General features: G+C 50.6%; 1 protein-coding gene across 1 annotated transcript; it reads left to right on the top strand.

Annotated features, from left to right (window-relative positions):
• Positions 1-1,520: 1,520 nt before the first annotated feature.
• On the top strand, positions 1,521-16,522 carry Mlec (malectin). Its single transcript, XM_021162262.2, has 5 exons — positions 1,521-1,916; positions 8,548-8,726; positions 9,157-9,333; positions 9,415-9,472; positions 11,352-16,522. The coding sequence occupies exons 1-5, from the start codon at positions 1,685-1,687 to the stop codon at positions 11,579-11,581; spliced, it is 876 nt and encodes a 291-aa protein (XP_021017921.1). The 5' UTR covers positions 1,521-1,684; the 3' UTR covers positions 11,582-16,522.
• The last annotated feature ends 3,433 nt before the right edge of the window (positions 16,523-19,955 follow it).

Here is a 19,955-nt window from a genome sequence, read left to right as displayed (position 1 = left end):
CTCTATGAAGGTCACCTGTCCTGAGTGTGTTGCGGATTTAGAGAAAACTTTGACCTGGGTCTTGGCAGTCCCAAGCAGGGGCTTTAATACCTGTATGTCTACGTGTCAGGGACACACAATGAAGGTCAGAAGACTGCGACCCTTTTTTTTTTTTAAAGTTTTTCTCTGTATAGCCCTGGTTGTCCTGGAACTCACTTTGTAGACCAGGCTGGCCTCGAACTCAGAAATCCGCCTGCATCTACCTCCCAAATGCTGGGATTAAAGGCGTGCGCCACGACCGCCTGGCCTTTGCGCCCCCCCCCCCCCATCCTTATCAGCCTTATGGAGACTGGGGGTAAAACCCATGTTCTCTGCCAAAGCAGCTAGAGCTCTAGACGCTGAGCCATCTTTCCAGCCTCCTATTTATTGTTATAGAGACAGGATCGCACTCTTTGAGCTCAAGCTGGCCTTTTAAAACTCCTGGTAATCATCCTGCTTTAACCTCTGAGAATACAAGCACGTGTCACCTGGCGTCAGCGCGCCTAGAGTTGTTTTATGTTCCTTTTTCTGAACCTCGAAAATCAAATTCAACAGGGCTTTCCATGTTTTGTCCGCATTATCTGTATGGACAGGGTAAGTACTTATGGAACAAATGATTCCACTTCCCCCGCTTGGCTGGGTCGGAAAAATAGGAGTTGAGGCAGATACCCAAGGGCATGGACAATAACGCAGAAGAGCGCTGGGTGAAATGCCAAAGCAGGGAGCTCGGGTCGTGCCAATGGTCCCCAGCAGGAGGAGGAGGAGGAGGAGAAGGAGAAGGAGGAAGCCCCTAGCGCCACTCAGGTTTCCAGGCCCGCCAGGGACCGTCGCCATGGAGACGCAGGCATCCTGGAGCCCCCTCCCCCTAATAGCCACGCGTTTCCGCTGCGTTGGAGCATTCTGATTGGACGGCCTCCTGGACGCTACCACACACCACGCGCCTGCTAAGGGGTGACGGCGGGGACCGTGTCCTCGCTGGACTCGCCACCTGTTCACATGGCATTCCAGGGAGAGACGGGCCCCGATGCTCCACACGGGGACAAACCATCGCTCGGCTTGCAAGAGCCTAGGCTCTTGCCTTCTGAGTTGAAGGAGGAGGGATGGAAAAGACGGCAACGCCCCCTTCTGAGCTGACTCGGTCCCCAGCTCTAGAGCACCGGAAGTGTTGGCGACGTGTCATTGCGCCCTTCTCTAAACCTTCCCCGGCCCAGGCCACCTTTCCCAGTCGGCTGTGGGATTCCGGGGCGGCCTGGGCGCTGCACCCGCCACTTCCGCATGGAACCGCCGCTTCAACCGAACTCCCTCCCTCGGCGCGCGCTCCTTCTCGTGCCCCGTGGTTGGGCCGGAGCCTAGGCGTGGCCACGCCCCTCCCCGGACGCAACAGCCAATGGCGCGGCCGCTCTCGGCAGGGTGGTGGGTAATTCATGAGGGCCGCCCTCTGATTGGCTGAGGCGCTCCGGGCTGAGGGCTGGGCGGCGGGGTAGGTTGCTCCCGAGGTGGGAGGCGGCGCCCCAAGGCGGAGGAGGAGGAGGAGGAGGAGGAGGCCCTGAGAGCGACATGTCCCGGGTTGCCGAGGCAGAACGGTCCGCCACGCTGCTCTCCTGAGTTGGGGGTGGCCGGCCGAGGACGAGGGTCGGCAGGGGCTGCCCCCGCCGTGGTGGCCGCCATGCTGAGGCCCCGGAGAGCCGAGGGAACCGCTGTGGCGCTTCTCCGGCTGCTGCTGTTGCTGCTGCTGCTGGGGCCGAAGCTCCGGGGTCCGGGGCTCGGCGTGGTCGGCGCCGCCGGGGCCGGACTGCCGGAGAGCGTCATCTGGGCAGTGAACGCGGGCGGCGAGGCGCATGTGGACGTGCACGGGATCCATTTCCGCAAGGACCCTCTGGAAGGCCGGGTGGGCCGAGGTGAGAGCCCCTCCGGCCGAGCCTTGGGGGGATCCGCGGCCTGGGAGCAGGGCGCAGCTGCGGGCCTCGAACCCCTTCCTCTCCAGCCGGGAGACCACAGCCTTGGAGCGAAGTTTCTCTCTGCAGTGAACCCACCCCCAGCCCCCCAACCCCCCACCCTTCAGGGACCTGGCCAGGACCCAGGGCCTAGCCCTGACTGGAAGCTACCAAGAGCCATCGAGGCATAGAGTTGGCGAGAAGTTTATATTTAGACCCTTTCTCATTTTACGTTGCCCCAGCCCCTCATCCCACCCAAGCTGGGAATGTAAAAGGCAAGGGTGGCCTTTTGCCTGGCGCCTGGAGGCCTCGCAGGTTGGAGGTCATCGACTCCGCTGCTCTGCCATCCATCGCGACGGTTTCCAGGAGATGCTTTGCCCACCCTACAGATCACCCGCCGTTTTCCGTGCCCCTTCCAAGCCCGGGACTGAGGCTTGATTCTTCGCCAGACTGGCAGGGAATCTTCGAAGGGGGAATAGTCCGGGAAAGTTTGACTGTGGCACCCCTCCCCTCCCCTCCTTTGGAATTTGTATGCTTAAAAGTCAAAGTCACCCGACGGGTGTCGGTATATCGCAGCCCATCCTGCCCATCAGGTCAACCTGTGTAAGGTTTGAGTGTGACCCCCGGGTGATCGTAAGACATATGATCCCAGCTTAGGAGGAAAGTGGGTTTTACAGAGTTTCACAGTTCACAACGGCCAAATGAGAATTTTGAGGGCAGATGGTTAAAAATACAGGTTCACAACGGCCAAATGAGAATTTTTGAGAACAGATGGTTAAAAATACAGGTTCCTGGGCGGTCTCTAGACACAGTAGACAAACTTTTTTCTTTTACTTAACTAGCTGGGACTCGGGTCTCTGCCCTAGGCACTTCTGTTATAGGTTACCTCCCCACACCCCCCAATCCATTCTTTGGAGAAAACTGCTCTAGATTCTTCTATAAGTAGGATTGAAAAACAGGTTTAGAAGGAAAGTCGGGGACTGAAGAGCTGGCTCGGCGGTTAAGAGTGCCAATTGTTCTCAGAGAACCCAAGTTTGATTCCCAGCACCCAGATGATAGCTCAGGATTGTCCATAACTCCATTTCCCAGGGATCCAGCACTGCTTTCTGACATCCATAGTCACCAGGCACACGTGTGCACAGAGAGACATACATGCAGGCAGAACACTACACAAAACTGTTTGAAAAGTTTTTTTGAAAAGGTTTTTCTTGTTTCATGTTCTGGAAGATTGATGCTATATGCTCTGTGCAGAGGCTGCCTTTGTAGACAACAGGAAATCTTTTTTTCAGTGTTTGTGTGTGGTTCTTTTAACTTTACTGAAGGTTTCAACTTCCAGTTTCTGTGTTGCGATAGTTATATTGTGTGTGTCTTATCTGGATGTTGTGGCACACACCTATAATCTCAGCACCGTCAAGGCAGAGGCAGGAGGATCCCTGATTGATGAAAGCCAGTCTGGTTTATCTAAGGAGATCCAGGGCTACATTGTGAGAGCTTGTTTCACAAAAGAAACCAGAATTCTTTGCTTTTATACATGTAAGGGTCTTGGCACATGGGGCTGTTCTCTGAAGTTCTGTGTCCTGGAATGCATTTAGACCTGGCATGCAGGTCCCAGGAATCTGGATTCCGCTGAGTCAGGGCTCCAGGTCGTGGCAGCCAAAGCCAGACTTTGTAACAGCAGGTCGTTACTGCCTCTGTTGCTGGTGTTCCTCTTTCTTCATGCTTGTGGGCAGAGAGGAAGGAGCTCCTGAGGAAACCGCACAGTTGGTGGACTTTGTCTCTTGAGATAATGGTGGTGAGGGCAGTGTACAGCTGGTTTCTTCATTCAGATACCCAGCTATACACTGGTTCCATTGTCCTCCTTTTAGGTCCCCAGTACAGAGGATGAAACTAAGACTGCCATCTTTAGTCCTCTTATTCCCATACTCTGCTTTTAGGTTGCTGGTGCAGGTGGTTTAGTTTTGGCCTGGTCGGTAGCCAGCTAGGCTCTCTCGTCCTTGGATTGTAGTTTCCTAGGGGCCAGAACACTCGTGTGTGTGTGTGTGTGTGTGTGTCAGGGGTTGGGGTTGGGCTGGGTAATTGTAGCAAATACACAGTGTGTGAGATCTGCCAGACTCTTTCATCGTGGAATCCGATTTTGGACACTAGTATTTGGGGCAACGTAGAAAGGAAGGTCCCCTGCCCCAGACTGTCTGCTTGTCTGGGTGTGGCCGGCACGAAGGCATGGAGAGAAAGAAGAGTTGGGTATATAGTGCTGCGGCGTGGGCCGGCGGATGTTGGTACTTACTAAGTCCCTGAGGTAGTGCTCCCTGGCATTGGGTCTGGGCCCCAGATACGTTTAAGCGTCCACTGAGCAGTCAGCTTTCTAGTTTGTTCTGTGCTGAGGCGTCGGCCCTGCCCAGGGAAGAGCAGCTGTTCAGGCTGCCTTGCCTTCTCGGGATCAGGGTGTGCCCCTTATTTGGAGACCCTTGTCTCATGCAGCTATTTATGCTGATTGCTGGAGGGCTGTGCTTCATTTCTTTTCCCACATGGCTGTGATACTGTTTGCAGCATGTGTGCTGAGGACATTTTCTAAGGGTTTGGCCTGATTCTGAACTTGCCTGCCATTTCTCTGCCTTCTTTGTAAGTTCAGCATTCTTGTGACTGAGTGGCCTGGGGTACCCAGTGGCTTATGCTTCTAACAACACTTGATAACATGTGTATTGACTCCGTTTCTGCCTTGGGATCGCTAATGGTCACAGCCTGGAAAAGGCATTTTATATCTGTGTGCCTCAGTTCAACAGACAGATGTACTGCTGTGGAAAGTGCTGTGGCCCAGCATGAGTTCTGGGTGTGTGTGGCTTTGCTCTTGCTGGTTTGTTTTGAGACAAGGTTTCAGGTTGCCCAGGTTAGCCCCAAACTTACCATGTAGCTTTAGGATGACCTTAAACTCTTGATTATCCTGCCTTCACCTCCCAAGTGCTGGGATCACAGGCTTGGGCCGGGCCTGGCTTTCCAGGTTCTTGACTTGGTCCCTGTGGTGACGTGACCTGACCCTGCCATTTTATATGTTATATGTCAGGGTCACAGAGGACTTGGCTTGGCTTTGGGGGACACTCCTTCCTTTCCTAAGGAGATTCACTCTAGAATTTATGGCATGAGGGCCTTGTCTTTTTTTTTTTTTTCTTCCCTGCTTGATGGCCTTTTACATGAAATTAAAAGTAGGTCAGAGTGTGTGTCCAGAGGGGAGAGGTGTTGTCTGGAGACCTGAGCCGGTCAAGTGACTTACTGTTTAGCCCTAAAGTGGACCCCATTGGAGGCTGCCATTTGGCTAAGGAAGAATTTAGCCTTGAGGAGCTAAGAGCCTGGTAGAGAGAGTGAGGGAGAAGGGGGGGTGGGAGAGCCATGGTTTGCTTATGGCCTGGAGGTTTGTGTAGAGTTCTATTCCTGTGTTGTTTCCTATTAGTGGCAACGCTTCTTCTGAGAGCCCTCCCAAGTACTGGTAGATGATTTAGGTCATAGGTTCCTTGACCCCATTGTTCATTATAATTTATTAGAAACTAACCTCTCTTGAAAAAGAAATGATTGAGAAGCTGGACAGTGGTGGCACACACCTTTAATCCCAGCACTTGGGAGGCAGAGGCAGGCGGATTTCTGAGTTCGAGGCCAGCCTGGTCTACAGAGTGAGTTCCAGGACACCCAGGGCTACACAGAGAAACCCTGACTCGAAAACAAACAAACTAACAAAATGATTGAGAAAAAAAAAAAATCTAGTGGTCAGAGGGCCTAGAGGAAGCAATTCATTTATTTGTTTTTAAGCAGGCTTCATTCTAGTCCAGACTGGCCTTGAATTTGTGGAACCCTCCTGCCTCAGCCTCCTGAGTGCTGGGATCACAGGTGTACTTGGCACTTTATGGTGGGTCCTACCCACGTGTTCCTGCTGGTTCCAGATTTTCTCTTCAGCTACAGCTTTCTAATTCATTTCCTTGCCTCCTTTTAATCTGTTTTCATATGTATGTATGTATGTATGTATGTATGTATGTATGTATTTAGACAGGAACTCACTGTGCAGCCCTGCTTGCCTGAAGCTAGCTCTGTAGTGCAGGCTGACTTGCAGCTCCTAGCACTCTGTCTGCCCTGCCTGCCTGCTGTTGCTGGCACGGCTACCCAGTTTCTAACTCCCAGAGCAGAGGTATTTTCTTTAGTGCTTACTGCCTGTGTCTCTGCCCAGTGGGCATTTCTACATGTTTATCTTTTGTCTGTCTCCATGTGGGACGATCTGCTAAGATTTTTCCAGGTGGCTCACCGCCTCTGCAGTTCTGTGGATGGGTGATGACCCCATACTGCAGTTGAGGACCTAAAAGAAACAACTAGTTATTCAGCATCACTTACTTAGTAGATGACAGGGTCAGGATTCGAATCCAGGCCTGTCTTACTCCGAGCTGGGTTGAATTTTCCAGTGAGCCTGGCTGCCCTAGGAGGAGATAGAATGTAGGCCCTGTGGCCTCCTTCCTTCTGGTTAAGTGAGCTGTGCTGTGCCGGCTTCAGCAGTGCGCTGACTGTCCACTCATTCTATGTTAAAGAAACCTGCTTAGCTGTTTGTGTGTAAAGGCTAGTGAGGGAAGGAAAATCCTTTTTGCTACTCCGTCTCCTGGGACTTTGTGGCAGGTCTCTTAGGACAGCCACTTGGGCTTAAAGTGAATCCCAGATTGTTTAAGTCTCGCTCACTTGGCAGTTTTCTGAACTGTGGGGCTGAGGCTGCTGCAGACAACACTGCTTCTGGTTTCTCAAGTTTTCTTCTCAGTGAGGGGATGGGGGTGGGGTCCACACACGCACAACATTTTCTGTGGATCGAACAATAAACGACATCTAGCTAATGTTCCAGATTTGCGCGTCTCTGCCCTCCTGGGAGAAGGGAATTCTTAGCACTCAGTTGGAGGAGAAATAGCCTTTCAGGTTGCATAGGTGTGTGTGTCCTGAGCAGCCTTTGAGTTTGGGAAGGAGCGAGAGCGTGTCAGCCCCACATCCTTTGGAAGCCATGTGTCTTTGATTTCCTGAGGAGATAACAGGGAGGAGAGTCTGAAGACAAAACTACAGTGAGTTTCCTGCCCCATTGTCTCCTCTGTGCAACTGATCACAAGGCTAATGTCACTTACAGGAACTGTTAACAGTTATGTTTATTTTTCTGAGGGCTTGACCTTAGCCACTGGAACTTTTAGTTCATCTTTCACCTTTTGTCGGGTCCTTTTCTTTGAAATAATGGTGATCTGGAGGACAGAGCTCTAGGGCTGTGTTCTTGGGAGTGAGTCAGATGAGCTCAGACATGTTCAGGGTGGTGTGGTCATGGCTGATCTGCCCGTCTGCCACAGGATCCAGGTGTCAGGTATCTTCAGGGGGAAGGGAGGCTTAAAATCTTCAGTTCGAGTTGAGAAAGCAGTTGGGGGAAGGGGAGATTTTAAGCCTCATTATGTGTGTGCTAAGAGAGCCCAATAGTTTTTGTCAGGACGCATGAGTATTCATTGCCTGGGACTGGAGGGTGGTATATCTTTGGAAAGACCGGAGTTTAGTGTTTGTTTGGTTTTTTTGGGGGGGGGGGCACATTTACAGCTTGTTACCAAGAAGACTGGGGGCTGTAGAGGATTTCTCTGTTTTTTTTTTTGTTTTTGTTTTTTTAAGATTTATTTATTTTATGTGTGTGAGTACACTGTAGCTGTCAGACACACCAGAAGAGGGCGTTAGATCTCATTACAGATGGTTGTGAGCCATCATACGGTTGCTGGGAATTGAACTCAGGATGTCTGGAAGAGCAGAGGGTGCTCTTAAGCCAGTTGGTCTAATGAAGGCGGATTCTTATGCAGGGTGCTGTGCTCCTCACGCTGTCCCCGCCACTGTGCAGTGCTTTCGTCTTGTGTCAGTAGGAGCTGCACCGAGTGGCTACTGAGCGGAGCCTGGGTAGAACATTTCTCCGGTTGGTTTAATCGAGTGAGGCGGTGGTGAAAAGGGCAGCGGAGGTGAACTCAGTCATGTAAGATAGTTGCAGCTGGAGGAAGTTGGAGAACACCGTCCCCTCTTTTACGAGCCTGTTTTTCTTTGCCAGCTTGGGAACTTTTTGAATAAAATTTTTGAAAAACAACAAAAAGGTCCAGCCAGTTTATTCTTTGTCGTGAGTAATGTAGTAAACGTAAGAGTAAGAGCGCTTCCCTGACAGATAGCCAGGTCGCTTTAGACAGAAAACCCATTAGAACTGAGGAGAGTTGCTGGTGGTCCCTGGTCTCAGGAGGTTTTCCCTGCGGCTCTCCTTGATGAGCTCTGCAGCACCTCATTCCCGTTAGGTCAAGGACTAGACTCCTCACTCCCTCCCAACCTTTCCCAGCATGCCCAGGAACTAAATGTAAAGTTCTGCTGACGTGACTCCTGTTGGGTTTCTTTGATGTTTCTCTTCCATGTCAGCAGCTATCTGATTCTTGTCTTTGTGTGAACTCTCTTTAGAACCAGATGCAGAGGGAGTGGCCCCTTCTGCTGGGAGAGTTACTAGAGCGTTGCCCTGGCAATGCCTCTGCCTGGTCTCCACTCTTCCTCATCCTGCCTCTGATGTGCCTTCTCTTTGTGTTTTCCTTAGCCTCAGATTATGGCATGAAACTGCCGATCCTGCGCTCCACCCCGGAGGACCAGATCTTGTATCAGACAGAGCGGTACAATGAAGAAACCTTTGGCTACGAAGTACCTGTCAAGGAGGAGGGCGACTATGTGCTGGTGTTGAAGTTTGCTGAGGTCTACTTTGCACAGTCTCAGCAGAAGGTGAGGGGTGTTGAGGTTCCTGGTTGGCCAGTAGCACACTGTTCTTTTGAACAGTTCAGTACTCTGAAGCCAGTGTAGAAACCATGAGGATCCTCCCACCCTGGAGAAGCGTCCTTCCCCTGCCCATTGGCTGTACCTGTCTTGAGTCCTTTTAGGAACCTCCTGTTCACTTCCTTCCCCGACTCTCAGCAGCTTGTCCCCTGCGCTGGCGTCCCTAGTTCAGTCTGTCTGCTTTCTCCCTGTAAGGCCAGTATGAAACCTTGGCAGCCAAGGGCCGTGGCTGTGTTGGCTCTGGTGGAGGACTACAGTCACCTTGGAATATGTCCAGAGCCATAACTTAAGTTATGAAGCCCCAGCAGGTACATGTCTGATGTCTTGAGGGATCTGAAGCTGGTGGAGTTAACAGTGTCTTGTCTTTTACTCTGGGAAGGTGTTTGATGTCCGGTTGAATGGCCATGTGGTGGTGAAGGACTTGGACATCTTTGACCGTGTCGGGCACAGCACAGCCCACGATGAAATCATCCCGATGAGCATCAGGAAGGGGAAGTTGAGTGTGCAGGGGGAGGTGTCCACCTTCACAGGGAAGCTCTACATCGAGTTTGTCAAGGTAACAGTGGCTGGGCCTCCTCCCGTGGGAGGGAGGAGAAGATGTGCTGCCCGCGGCCTGACTGTGCCTTCCCTTTTCTAGGGGTACTATGACAATCCCAAAGTCTGTGCGCTCTACATCCTGGCCGGGACAGTAGACGGTGAGTTGGGATTTTACCTTCTGCTCCGTGACTTGTGCTGAAGGCTAAGCTTGCGGAGTGCTTGCTATAGATAATCCAGCTGGTCATTGTTTGGGAAATATTTAAAGCCACATCATAGGGAACTCCCAGTCAAACATACAGGGACAAAGTGTCACATGGTGCTGGCCACAAAGGGTTAAAGTCAGCTCTGTGTTCATCCCTGCCTGTTACTGTTTAATCAGCAGTCAGTCTTTGACAAAATCTGTTTTTTGTTTTTTGTTTTTTTCTCCTCTTGAGATCGAGTGTCTCTAGTCCTGGCTGTCCTGGAACTCACTGTGTAGACCAAGCTGTTGTCCTTGACTCACAGAGATTCTCCTGCCTCAGTCTCCCTAGTGCGGGCAGTAAAGGTGTGCACCCCCACACCCTGCCTCTGGGACAAAGTGGAAACTGCTCTATGAGTTGGGATTAGTGATGGCTCCTTTTGGGGTTCCTTCCCTGTTATCTCACTCAGTTAGAATTACCTGAGGACTGGCAGGAAAGTCACCTCTGCTGCTAAGACCGATGACCTGAATATGACCCCAGGAACCACATGATAGACAGAGAGAACTGATCCCACAACTTGTCCTCTGACCTCCACCATGCTTGTGTGCATGCATGGGCACACACGTACGCACACACGCATGCACAGTAAGTGTACTAGAATTACCTGAAATATGTCTTAAGTTCCATTTGTGGTTTGGGCTCTAGTCCTTTGGAGAAAAAGACAAAACTAAGAGTCCCTGTGGGTTTGGGCAGGTGCAGCTCCTTGACCTTGGAGTTCAGCCGCGGTCATCGATTGCTCAGGGTTTAGATTGCTCCGCTGCAGCCTCCCAGCTGATTTTTGCAGGGAAAACTTGGTATCCTACTGGGTTTTCTCCTCCATCTTCTCTCTGTGCTATTTCCCATCTTGTCTTGAATACATAGAAAGTCATATCTTTAATTTTTTTAGACTTATTTTATGTGTATAAGTATTTTGTCTGTATGCATGTACTTGTGCAAGTGTGTTAGTGTGTGGGTTGTGTATGCACCACATGTGTAGTGTTCTCAGAACTCAGAAGAGAAACTGGAACTGCGGTTATGCCATGGTGGCTGTAAGCCACCGGGTCGGTGCTGGGGATCAAGCCTAGGTCTTCCAAGAGGAAGAGCAGCCAGTGCTCTCAAGCATGGGGCTATACCTTCTGCCCATCCTCTTGTCCTAACACCTTCCCTCCCGCCCAGTGCTGACATGGATCTTCTAGGAAGGTGACATTGTACACCAGGCTCTGCTTGGGTTCCTTAGGAGTTGGGACAGAGGTGTGGTGAGGCTGGGAACCAGAGCCTGGTAGGGCAGCCTTCAGTATCTGTATCAGAAGGAAGACGAAGACTTTGAAATAAGTTTTTTTTTTTTTTTTTTTTTTTTTTTTTTTTGGTTTTTCGAGACAGGGTTTCTCTGTGTAGCCCTGGCTGTCCTGGCACTCACTTTGTAGACCAGGCTGGCCTCGAACTCAGAAATCCGCCTGCCTCTGCCTCCCGAGTGCTGGGATTAAAGGCGTGCGCCACCACGCCCGGCTTGAAATAAGTTTTAACTGTCAGATCGCTGTCCCTGCCTATTGTGGGCCTCTCGGAGCTTTGAAGAAGTGAGTCAGGAAGGAGAGATAACCTTCCTTTGGGGAAGGCCCTGTATTACTTTTTAGGTAAAACCTGAATCTGACTACTGTTCCTGTGTCCTGCTGTTTAGGTTAGAGATCATTTCTACCCCTCCCTATGGACTTGGCCAGATGACAGAGGTCTCTCTAGTGTGGCCCATTTACGGCTCTGAATGTTCTCATGTAAATACTCTGGGTCTTAGTGTACTTAAAGGGTTTTTCTTTTTTTCTATTAGATGTACCAAAGCTGCAGCCTCATCCAGGATTGGAAAAGAAAGAAGAGGAGGAGGAGGAGGAAGAATATGATGAGGGGTCTAATCTCAAAAGACAGACCAACAAGAACAGGGTGCAGTCAGGCCCCCGCACACCTAACCCCTATGCCTCGGACAACAGCAGCCTCATGTTCCCTATCCTGGTGGCCTTCGGAGTGTTCATTCCAACCCTCTTCTGCCTCTGCCGCTTGTGAGAGGACAAATGGCCATCCTCAGCAGGGTGGAGGGAGTGCTCGAGAAACCAGACACGTTGGTTTCTGTATTCTTTACAGTGTTTAGGAAAAGAGAAAACAAATCAAACAGTGCACGCACACACACACACACACACACACACACACACACACACACACACACGTGCTCACACAGACACACAGACACACATACACACAGAAAGAGATAAGAACAGCAGAGTGAGTGGGGTCACCCCACCAATACTGGTTGCAGAGTGCTCAGTCCTGCTCTGCCTAGCTGGCCCCACCCAGCTCTCTTTTCTCTGGGGTACTTAGGGAGAGGATCCTTCCTCTCCGAGGATCCTCATTATATACCTAGTAGGGAGGACTCTGAACTCAGAGCAGTCACAGTTCCTGGGTTTTAGGTTAGACGTTAACAAACAGCAGGAAAACGTCACGTAACCTGGAAAGACCACCCTGGGGTTGGGTGGGTTCTGAGTTTCTGTCCAGATGTGATTCCAGCAGTCATGGTATTCCAAGTGTGTGTGTGCAGGTAGATAAGTGGGACGGTAAAGACAAAGGCGTGGAAGAGAAAGTCAGCGCTTCCTTCCTGGGAAGCCTGTCTGGGTTAATCTGTTGATGTATCTTCATTGTCATCTCTCATCCTGATGTGTGCCAGTTAGAGGACTGTCTGGTATCCAAGACGACTAGTGTATGTCAGGTCCTCAAATCACCAACAGCTTGTTACTACAACAAATTGTTTTGATTTTAGTGCCTGTTGAGGACTTGATTTCTTCTTGATTTTTCTCTTAATCTGGTTCATTTGAAATTTCTTACTTCTTAACCATAGAGCTAAGTTATTGTCAAAACTGGGTAGGAGACAGGAGATTGGAGTGGTCTCTGCTGGGGTGTCTGACCCTCTACCACCTCACCTTGTTGGTACCTCCCTCCCTGAATTCCTGAGCCAGCAACTCTTACTGGCCCCTCCATAGGGTCTTGCTGCCAGGGGACAGGGATGCTTTCCAGCCTGCAGCAACAGAACACTTGACCTTAAAAGTCTCTTCTGGTCTTTGGATTAGAAAAGGCTTATGTTAGCAACCTCAGAGACTTGAGCCCTGCTAAGTGACTGACCACTGTTTAGAATGTCCAGAATCTGATGTCCATCTGTCCCTGTGTCTTCTGTCCTCTTTCAGCTAGTTTAGGCTTATGCCTAGAGTCACCCCAAAGAACTGAGACTGGCTGCAGCAGCCCAGCTGTGTTTCTCATTGATGATAATAGTAGGCTCTACTGCCCTCCCTCCCCTATCCAAGTAGCAGTTAAGTTCCATCCAAATACATGGGACTCAAAGACTCCTAGTCAGCCGTAGTTCTGGAGGCTCTGAATGTCTAACTTTAGCATCAAAGTGTCTGTCTCAGATTCCCAGTAAACACCTCTGTAGGGGGATGAAGTTTCCGTGTCCCCCATCTTCCTTTTGGTCACCTTCATCTGTGTGTCAGTTAAGACACAGTGAGGGGCAGCCCAGCTGCAATAAAAGGGATTTTCTATGTCAGAAGCAGCAGCTTTGCTTCAGCTTGAGTTGGAGCCGTGTGAGTCTCAGGCCAGGCCCTTATTTCTGAATGTGTTTGAATTTTAAGTTTGCCTTATCAGATATCTGAGCTGTGTGACACAGTAAGTAGCTCTTGGGCCATGTCTTGACTGGCTCCTAATGGTGACTCCAGGCCAGCACTTGGTCATTTGAGAACTGTCTTCTGTGTTCTCTGTGACTTAGGCTAGCCCTAGGGTACTGAGGTGGCAGCTGCATGGCTGTGGCCTGAAGTTGCACTTGCAAAGGTCCTGCTTCTACAGGACGCTGAGGTACTTACTACCCTGGTCTCGGGAACCGCCTGCCTAGGGCAGCAGACATCCTGACTAATCCGGCTTCTGGTTCCCGGTCCATTCCTATTTACAAAGCTATGGGCCACTGTCAGCACATTAAACGAGGTGAGGGAGAGTAGCTGCCTCCATGTCACCTTGTCTGCCTGGGTCTCTGAGGAAGGAGGGGTTCTGCTTTCTCACCCAGCTCACCCCTTTGGTGACTCAGTCCTTCTCAGAAGGAAACCCTGACTCCTGGGCCATTTCCTAATGGTACTGTAAGCCAAGCGGCTCAGCTTCTGCCTCTGTTTCCAAGCCCACCCCTTCCCGGAGGGATAGGGACGGGTGCTTTCCTCTCTAGTTGTGTCTGAGCGGAAGGAACATCTTTCTGTAGCTAATAAAAACTAAAAGGGAAGAGGAAGCAGAAGGGAAGGAGTGTGGCGGAGGCTGGGGTGGATTCCCTAAGCCAAGCCTGCCCAGCTAATGAGCTGTTTGACGTTGAACCTGAAAGCTTTCCCCTCCCTCCAAGATGATGTAGGTACGTGAGGTTTGGGTTAAAGGGGCTGGGTGGGGCATGCTTTATTTTTATTTTTGTATTGTGTATGTCAAGAATCACTCCATTGTTCGTGTTGCTTTTTGCACTGTTTGTTCCCCGCTGTGTTTTGAGCTAGAACAAGGAGTTGCCTGGGATTGGGAGCTGTGGGTGGTGCCAGTCAGGGAGTGGGCCAGGAGAGGCCGGGTTTTCTGTTTGAGCTGTACCCTGACCCAGGATGTTAGAGCCCACGGGTCCAGCTGCTAGAGAGAAAGGTACAAGAGCAGAGCAGAGTGTGCTTCTGTTGATGTTTTGGGAGGAGCAAGCAAGGACAGCTGGGTCGAGTCTGCAGGTCCAGTGTGGTTTAGGTCAGGCAGGGGCCAGCTGGCCTCTGACTGCATTGCTTTAGGTCTTATTCAAACTCTCATAAACATTGTGCCAAGAAACGATCTGTGGGATTCATGTCCCGAAACCATTAAATCTATTGTTTGGAAAGTCTGCAGTCCTGAGGAGGGGCTGCTCACTGGACACCCACAGATCAGGCCCTTTGAAAGGCAGCCTTCAGATGCCTGTTGATGAAGCGTGTGACCTTTTCTCCTGCTCTTGCTGAGTGGGAGATCCCAGGGTACCCCGCACGCACCTCGCCTCGGTGAGCGGGCAGCGCTGACCGCTCTGTGCCTGGAGCAGGTCCCGGCTCTGGTTTGACTTTGGTTTTGTTGAGAAGCTTCTGTTTTAGGGAATTTCTCCTCCTCGTCTCATTCCTGCCTCTCCTGGGAAGGGCCTGGCCCTGGTCTAGAGTCTTAGCTAAGGAGCTGAGAATCAGCCACAGTGCCCCCTTCTCTTCGCGCACAGAGCCCTCTCTCTTAGAGACTGCTCAGCTTTCGGAGTCGAGGGAGGAGTCAGCAGGGAGTCGGCAGGTTCTCTCTCCTCCCTGGGAACTGGGGACCAACCCACCCCGGCAGCACAGTGCCTTTTTTTCTCCTGCTCTGAGTCAGGTGGGCGTCCCCTCTAGATCCAGGTCTGGGCAGGGGTCTGATGGTCCTCACTGTGGGCTGTTTCCCTATCCACCCCGCTCCTTGCTGGCCTACTCTGACATAATACAAGTGTCTTCTTGCCTAGAGGAACCTTAATGGCATTGTGGCCACCACATGTGACTCTTCTCCGTGACTATAAAGACCTAGCAGAGCATGTGAGCACTCTCAAACGAGAGACCAACTGATGCTCCTGCTGTTAAAAAGGCAAAACTAGGGAGGTGACTTTAGGCCTCCTGCTGTGGCCTCTGAGGAAGGTGACTCTTGAGGTAAGACTGACAGAGGCTACACCGACAAACCGCAGACACGCAGGATCTGCTCAGAGATTGCAGAAGAGCTCGGCCTCTCTTATAGGGAAGATGTAATTATGGATCAAAGAGTGCTAAGAAAATTGCAAAGAAGCCTTACTGCTTACACCAGAGAGCTCAGGGCAGCTTTATCTTCCAGCTTTATCTAAAACTATCTGTGTTGGGCTTCCCCGACACAGGAGAGGGGCAAGGATAGACGATTGGCATGGCACTGGTGGTCAGCTGCCCAGGGAGGTCGCTTTCTCTGGATGCAGATGGCTGCTGCCGATCCACTCTGTCTTTCTCGGGCTGCTTTTGTGTCGTTGTCCTAGGTGGCCAGATCGTCTTGATAAGAGCAGATCTGGGGACTGATCAGATTGGCAGGAAAAGAACAGAGTGCATCTCTTGGGATGGGCTTCTCTCGGGAGTGTAAAAGCAAGGGGCCAGGATTGTGCTGGCAGCCAGGGAGACAGTAGTGCCTGCGGAAGTTGGCAGAGGAGGCCTTGGCACGCTCGCATCCAGGCAGTCGTGCGTGATGGGAGCACATAGCATCGGGAGAAGCAGAACTCCATCCTCACCTCTATTTTGAGCTCAGTGCTTTCTTTCAGTATGAGGGAAAACAACAACAAACCGAAGTGTGCTTTCCGTCCTCCTTTCAGAGGACGACTGTCAGGAAACAGTTGAGGTGCCAGGTGGGAGGGGAGACTTGGCAAGGAGAGATGTCGTGGCAAACCTAGGAAAAGAGACATTCTTGGCTCTTCTCTTTCCTGGTGTGCCATGGTCCAGGGAATGAAAAGAAATTTGACCCTGGATTAGTTCCTTGGTTGGCGGTGAGGAGCATTGCCTTTTCACAGAGTTCCCAGGGATAGAATGGCTGTCCATCCTAAGCTCAGGGCAGCCTCTTCAACCATGGTTGGCCCAGCCCGGCTTGTGAGGAAACCAACCCTGTCTCTCAGTATTGAACTTGGCTGCTTGTGGCATCCAGTACTGGAGAACAGACATCAAGTCCTTAGCCTCTGTAGCTCTTATCTTTCCCTGCAAGGCCACACCGTGCTTTTACAGCAGTGTGGCAAGGTGTAGGAGGGACCTTGAACCTGGCTGGCCAAGGCAGCAGCAGGAGTAGGTAGAGCTGTTGTTCCTTCTGGGCTGTCTCCATCCATCTCTACCCCTTTCATGCCCCACCCCACTCCCACCAAAAAGTAAAAAATGAGGATGTTTTTCACTGTCCATTGCTTTGTGTTTTAATAAACAATTTGCAGTGATACTCCGTGTTGAGAGTGAATTGAACCCACAGAGAGAGATGGTGAGCTGGCTGCAGTGGCACTCACTTGTCATTCCAACGGTTGGGAGGATCAGGAATTGAAGACCACATCCAATTAAGTACTCAGTTAAACTGTCAGTCTGGACTCCCCACCCCCACCACTAAGAAAGACCAGGGAGGTGGCTCAGCTGCCACCAAAACTGATCAAAGCCTGAGCTTGACCCCCAGAGCGTGGAGAAAGTGCTGACACATGCTGTGGCACCTCCCCTCCCCAACAGATAAGTAAATGTGTCCCCACCCTACCCCCCCCCCAATAATAGTAGACACCAATGTAGGAGAAGGGGAGGGAAGAGAGGCCATGGAGGACTAATGACATGACATTCTTGTCTCCCTTGGGGCTGGCAAGATGGCTCAACGTGTAAAGGTCCTTGCTACCAAGCTAAGGGGAAGGAGAGAACCAGCGTTCCCACAGGAATGGTTGTCACCTGTTGTCCAGTCACAAACGGGTACACACTTCCTCCTCAATCTTGGCCTGACCACTTCAGCCAGCACTCCAGAAATAATCAAGTCTGTGTGTTATTTGGATATGATTGGAATGCCCAGCCTTGACTCTGTTCAGAGGCACACTAGGCCTCCAGCTATGTCTTTGTGTCCTCTACCCTCTACTGAGAGGCGACCTGCAAGCGAAGCCATAGAATATTTCTCTTGCCGGGCGTGGTGGCGCACGCCTTTAATCCCAGCACTCGGGAGGCAGAGGCAGGTGGATTTCTGAGTTCGAGGCCAGCCTGGTCTACAAAGTGAGTTCCAGGACAGCCGGGGCTATACAGAGAAACCCTGTCTCGAAAAACCAAATAATAATAATATTTCTCTTGCCTTCCCCTTCCATGGCAGGTGGGAGGCCAGAATGCAGGAAGGAATTTTCCCCCCTCCTTAAAATGTATCAACCCTGTTTTAAAGCTGTGGTACAAGGAGCTCAAGATATCAGTTATTTGCCTCGGGCTGGTTAGTATATTTACTAATAGTCAAGCCATGACTTAGAGCCAGTCTTTTCTGCCATCGGTATCCAAACACTTCCTCCAGCTAGACTAACTCTAGCTATCCTCAAGTGAACCTTTGAAATGGGCTGGCCACAACACCAAGCACTTTACAGATGTCACTGTGTTTTCCCATGGCCACATAGCAAGAAAAAAACCTCAACAAACTGGATTCTTGGTTTATTCATCTACTTTAGTATCAGGGTCTCACTGGTCACCTGGTTGGCCTGGAACTCACTACATAGATCAGGCTGGTCTCCAACCCCTGGTGCTCTCTGCCTGTCTCCACCTCCTGAATGCTGGGATTAAAAGTTATGGCCACCAGAATGTTGTGCCATGTCCCCAGAACATACCCACTGTTATAGCAGTGGAAGTTTCTGGCTTTGTGTGATGAAGGATGTTTGCCCTGCCTGCTGGGTTACCCTATCAATGCCAGAATTGAGCATTTAACTCTTTTTTTTTTTTTTCCTTTTCCTTTTTCTTTTTGGCTACAGGGTTTCTCTGTGTAGCCCTGGCTGTCCCGGAACTCACTTTGTAGACCAGGCTAGCCTTGAACTCAGAAATCTGCCTGCCTCTGCCTCCCGAGTGCCCTGCCCGGCGAGCGCTTAACTCTTAAGAATAAAGCCCACTCAACCCCCCCCCCCAAAAAAAAAAAGAATAAAGCCAGGCCGGGTGTGGTGGCTCACGCCTTTAATCCCAGCCCTCGGGAGGCAGAGGCAGGTGGATTTCTGAGTTCGAGGCCAGCCTGGTCTACAAAGTGAGTTCCAGGACAGCCAGGGCTACACAGAGAAACCCTGTCTCAAAAAACAAAAACAAAAAAACAACAACAAAAAAAGAATAAAGCCCAGTGTTGATGGAGTCTGCTCTCAGGACCCATAGAGACTCTGGCTGAGCCCTCTCCAAGGTAAAATTCTTTACTAATATAGAGATAGGTGTTACTATTATTTAGCAGAGCAGCAGGACCGGCCAAATGGGGACGGGACCTGAAAAGGCACTGCTCTAGGGACTTACAGGGAGGGAAATTGTCTGACAGAAGAGGATGGGCCAAGCACAGCTGTTGGGTTGGACCACTCTGTGGGTCTAGATATTAATCTTACTTAGGAAATCAGGCTCCCAGTTGGCTGGAGCCTGCGTGCCAGATCTTCTTCCATACTTAACACCCCCTCCATCCCCGCCCTATCCTCCATAGAGGGGGAGAGGTGATATTCTCACATTTACTGGAAAGCTGCTTGGAGCAAAGGTGAGGGGGTCAAGGCAAAAGGGGCGGAGCATGGAGGCTCTGGAGTTGGTAATCCCAAGGGTCTTAGTTTTCTTTGTTCTTAGGCACCTAGACTAGTAAAAAGCAAACCTGCTTCCTCTTTGGCTCAGACCTTGTACTAAAAAAAAGTTAAAAAAAAAAATGTTAGAGGCTGTGTGATGGCTTTGATTCCAGCACCTAGGGGGTAGAGGCAAATGGATGGATCTCTGCAAGTTCCAGGTTTGAGGCCAGCCTGGTCTGCATAGCAAGTTCTAGGCCAAATAGGGCTATGTGATTGAGACCTCAATAAATACATTATTATTTATTTATTTTGTTTTTGTTTTTTTTTTTTTTCAAGACAGGGTTTCTCTATGTAGCCCTGGCTGTCCTGGAACTCACTCTGTAGACCACGCTGGCCTCGAACTCAGAAATCGCTTGCCTCTGCCTCCCCAGTGCTGGGATTAAAGGTATGTGCCACCACTGCCCTGCTGAGTGGTTTTTTTTTTTTTTTTAAAGAAATCAAGACAAAGAACTGATGCATTCCTGAGTGAGCTTTATTGCTTCCAGTCATAGCTGCTGTGTTTTCAAAGCCCCACCTGGTCCCAGTAACTGGCCTACCTCTAACTGATGGGGGTACTTGTGTTCTCCTGTGCAGCTCCATCTTCCCGAGGCCCCTGGGGAAGGCCCTCTCATGAATGCTGACATAGGACCATTCTCAGGATCCTCCCTGGAGTCCACACAGCACTGTTTTGTTACTTTATGACATATCCAGGGACTCACATTCAGGGGGAGGAATGGCCTACCCCAAATTCCCACAGCTGCTAACTGGCCAAGTGAACTTGGGAGCTGAACTTGTTAATTTCTTAAGACAGAAATGTAACTGTGTAGCAGACTAACTTTGAACTTGTGGTAGTCCTGCCTTCACCTCCCAAGTGCTAGGTTATATAGGTGTGTTAACACCATGCCCACCCCAAGCTTGTACTTTAAATGTCATGATGAAGTGCCGGCCTCCAAGTCTGAAAACCTTCCCTGGGAGCCACATGAGAGGAGAGAAGCAATTTTCCCCTAGTTTTGTTTTGATCTCTTTGTGCATGCTGTGAGAAGTACACATATACACACACACTTTAAACAAACTGGTTACATGTTTGTGTGTCTGTGCTTACTA

This window comes from Mus caroli, unplaced genomic scaffold, assembly GCF_978045245.1.
Source record: "Mus caroli unplaced genomic scaffold, Mus_caroli_1 scaffold_4, whole genome shotgun sequence".
Lineage (NCBI taxonomy): Eukaryota > Metazoa > Chordata > Mammalia > Rodentia > Muridae > Mus > Mus caroli.
This window is presented reverse-complemented; position numbering and strand designations above follow the sequence as displayed.

Bases quoted from the DNA above. Each gene is read 5' to 3' on its own strand.
- Mlec (XM_021162262.2), top strand. From the start codon at position 1,685: ATGCTGAGGCCCCGGAGAGCCGAGGGAACCGCTGTGGCGCTTCTCCGG. The intron at 1,917-8,547 runs GTGAGAGCCCCT...TGTTTTCCTTAG, and splicing joins GGAAGGCCGGGTGGGCCGAG to CCTCAGATTATGGCATGAAA. The intron at 9,334-9,414 runs GTAACAGTGGCT...TCCCTTTTCTAG, and splicing joins TCTACATCGAGTTTGTCAAG to GGGTACTATGACAATCCCAA.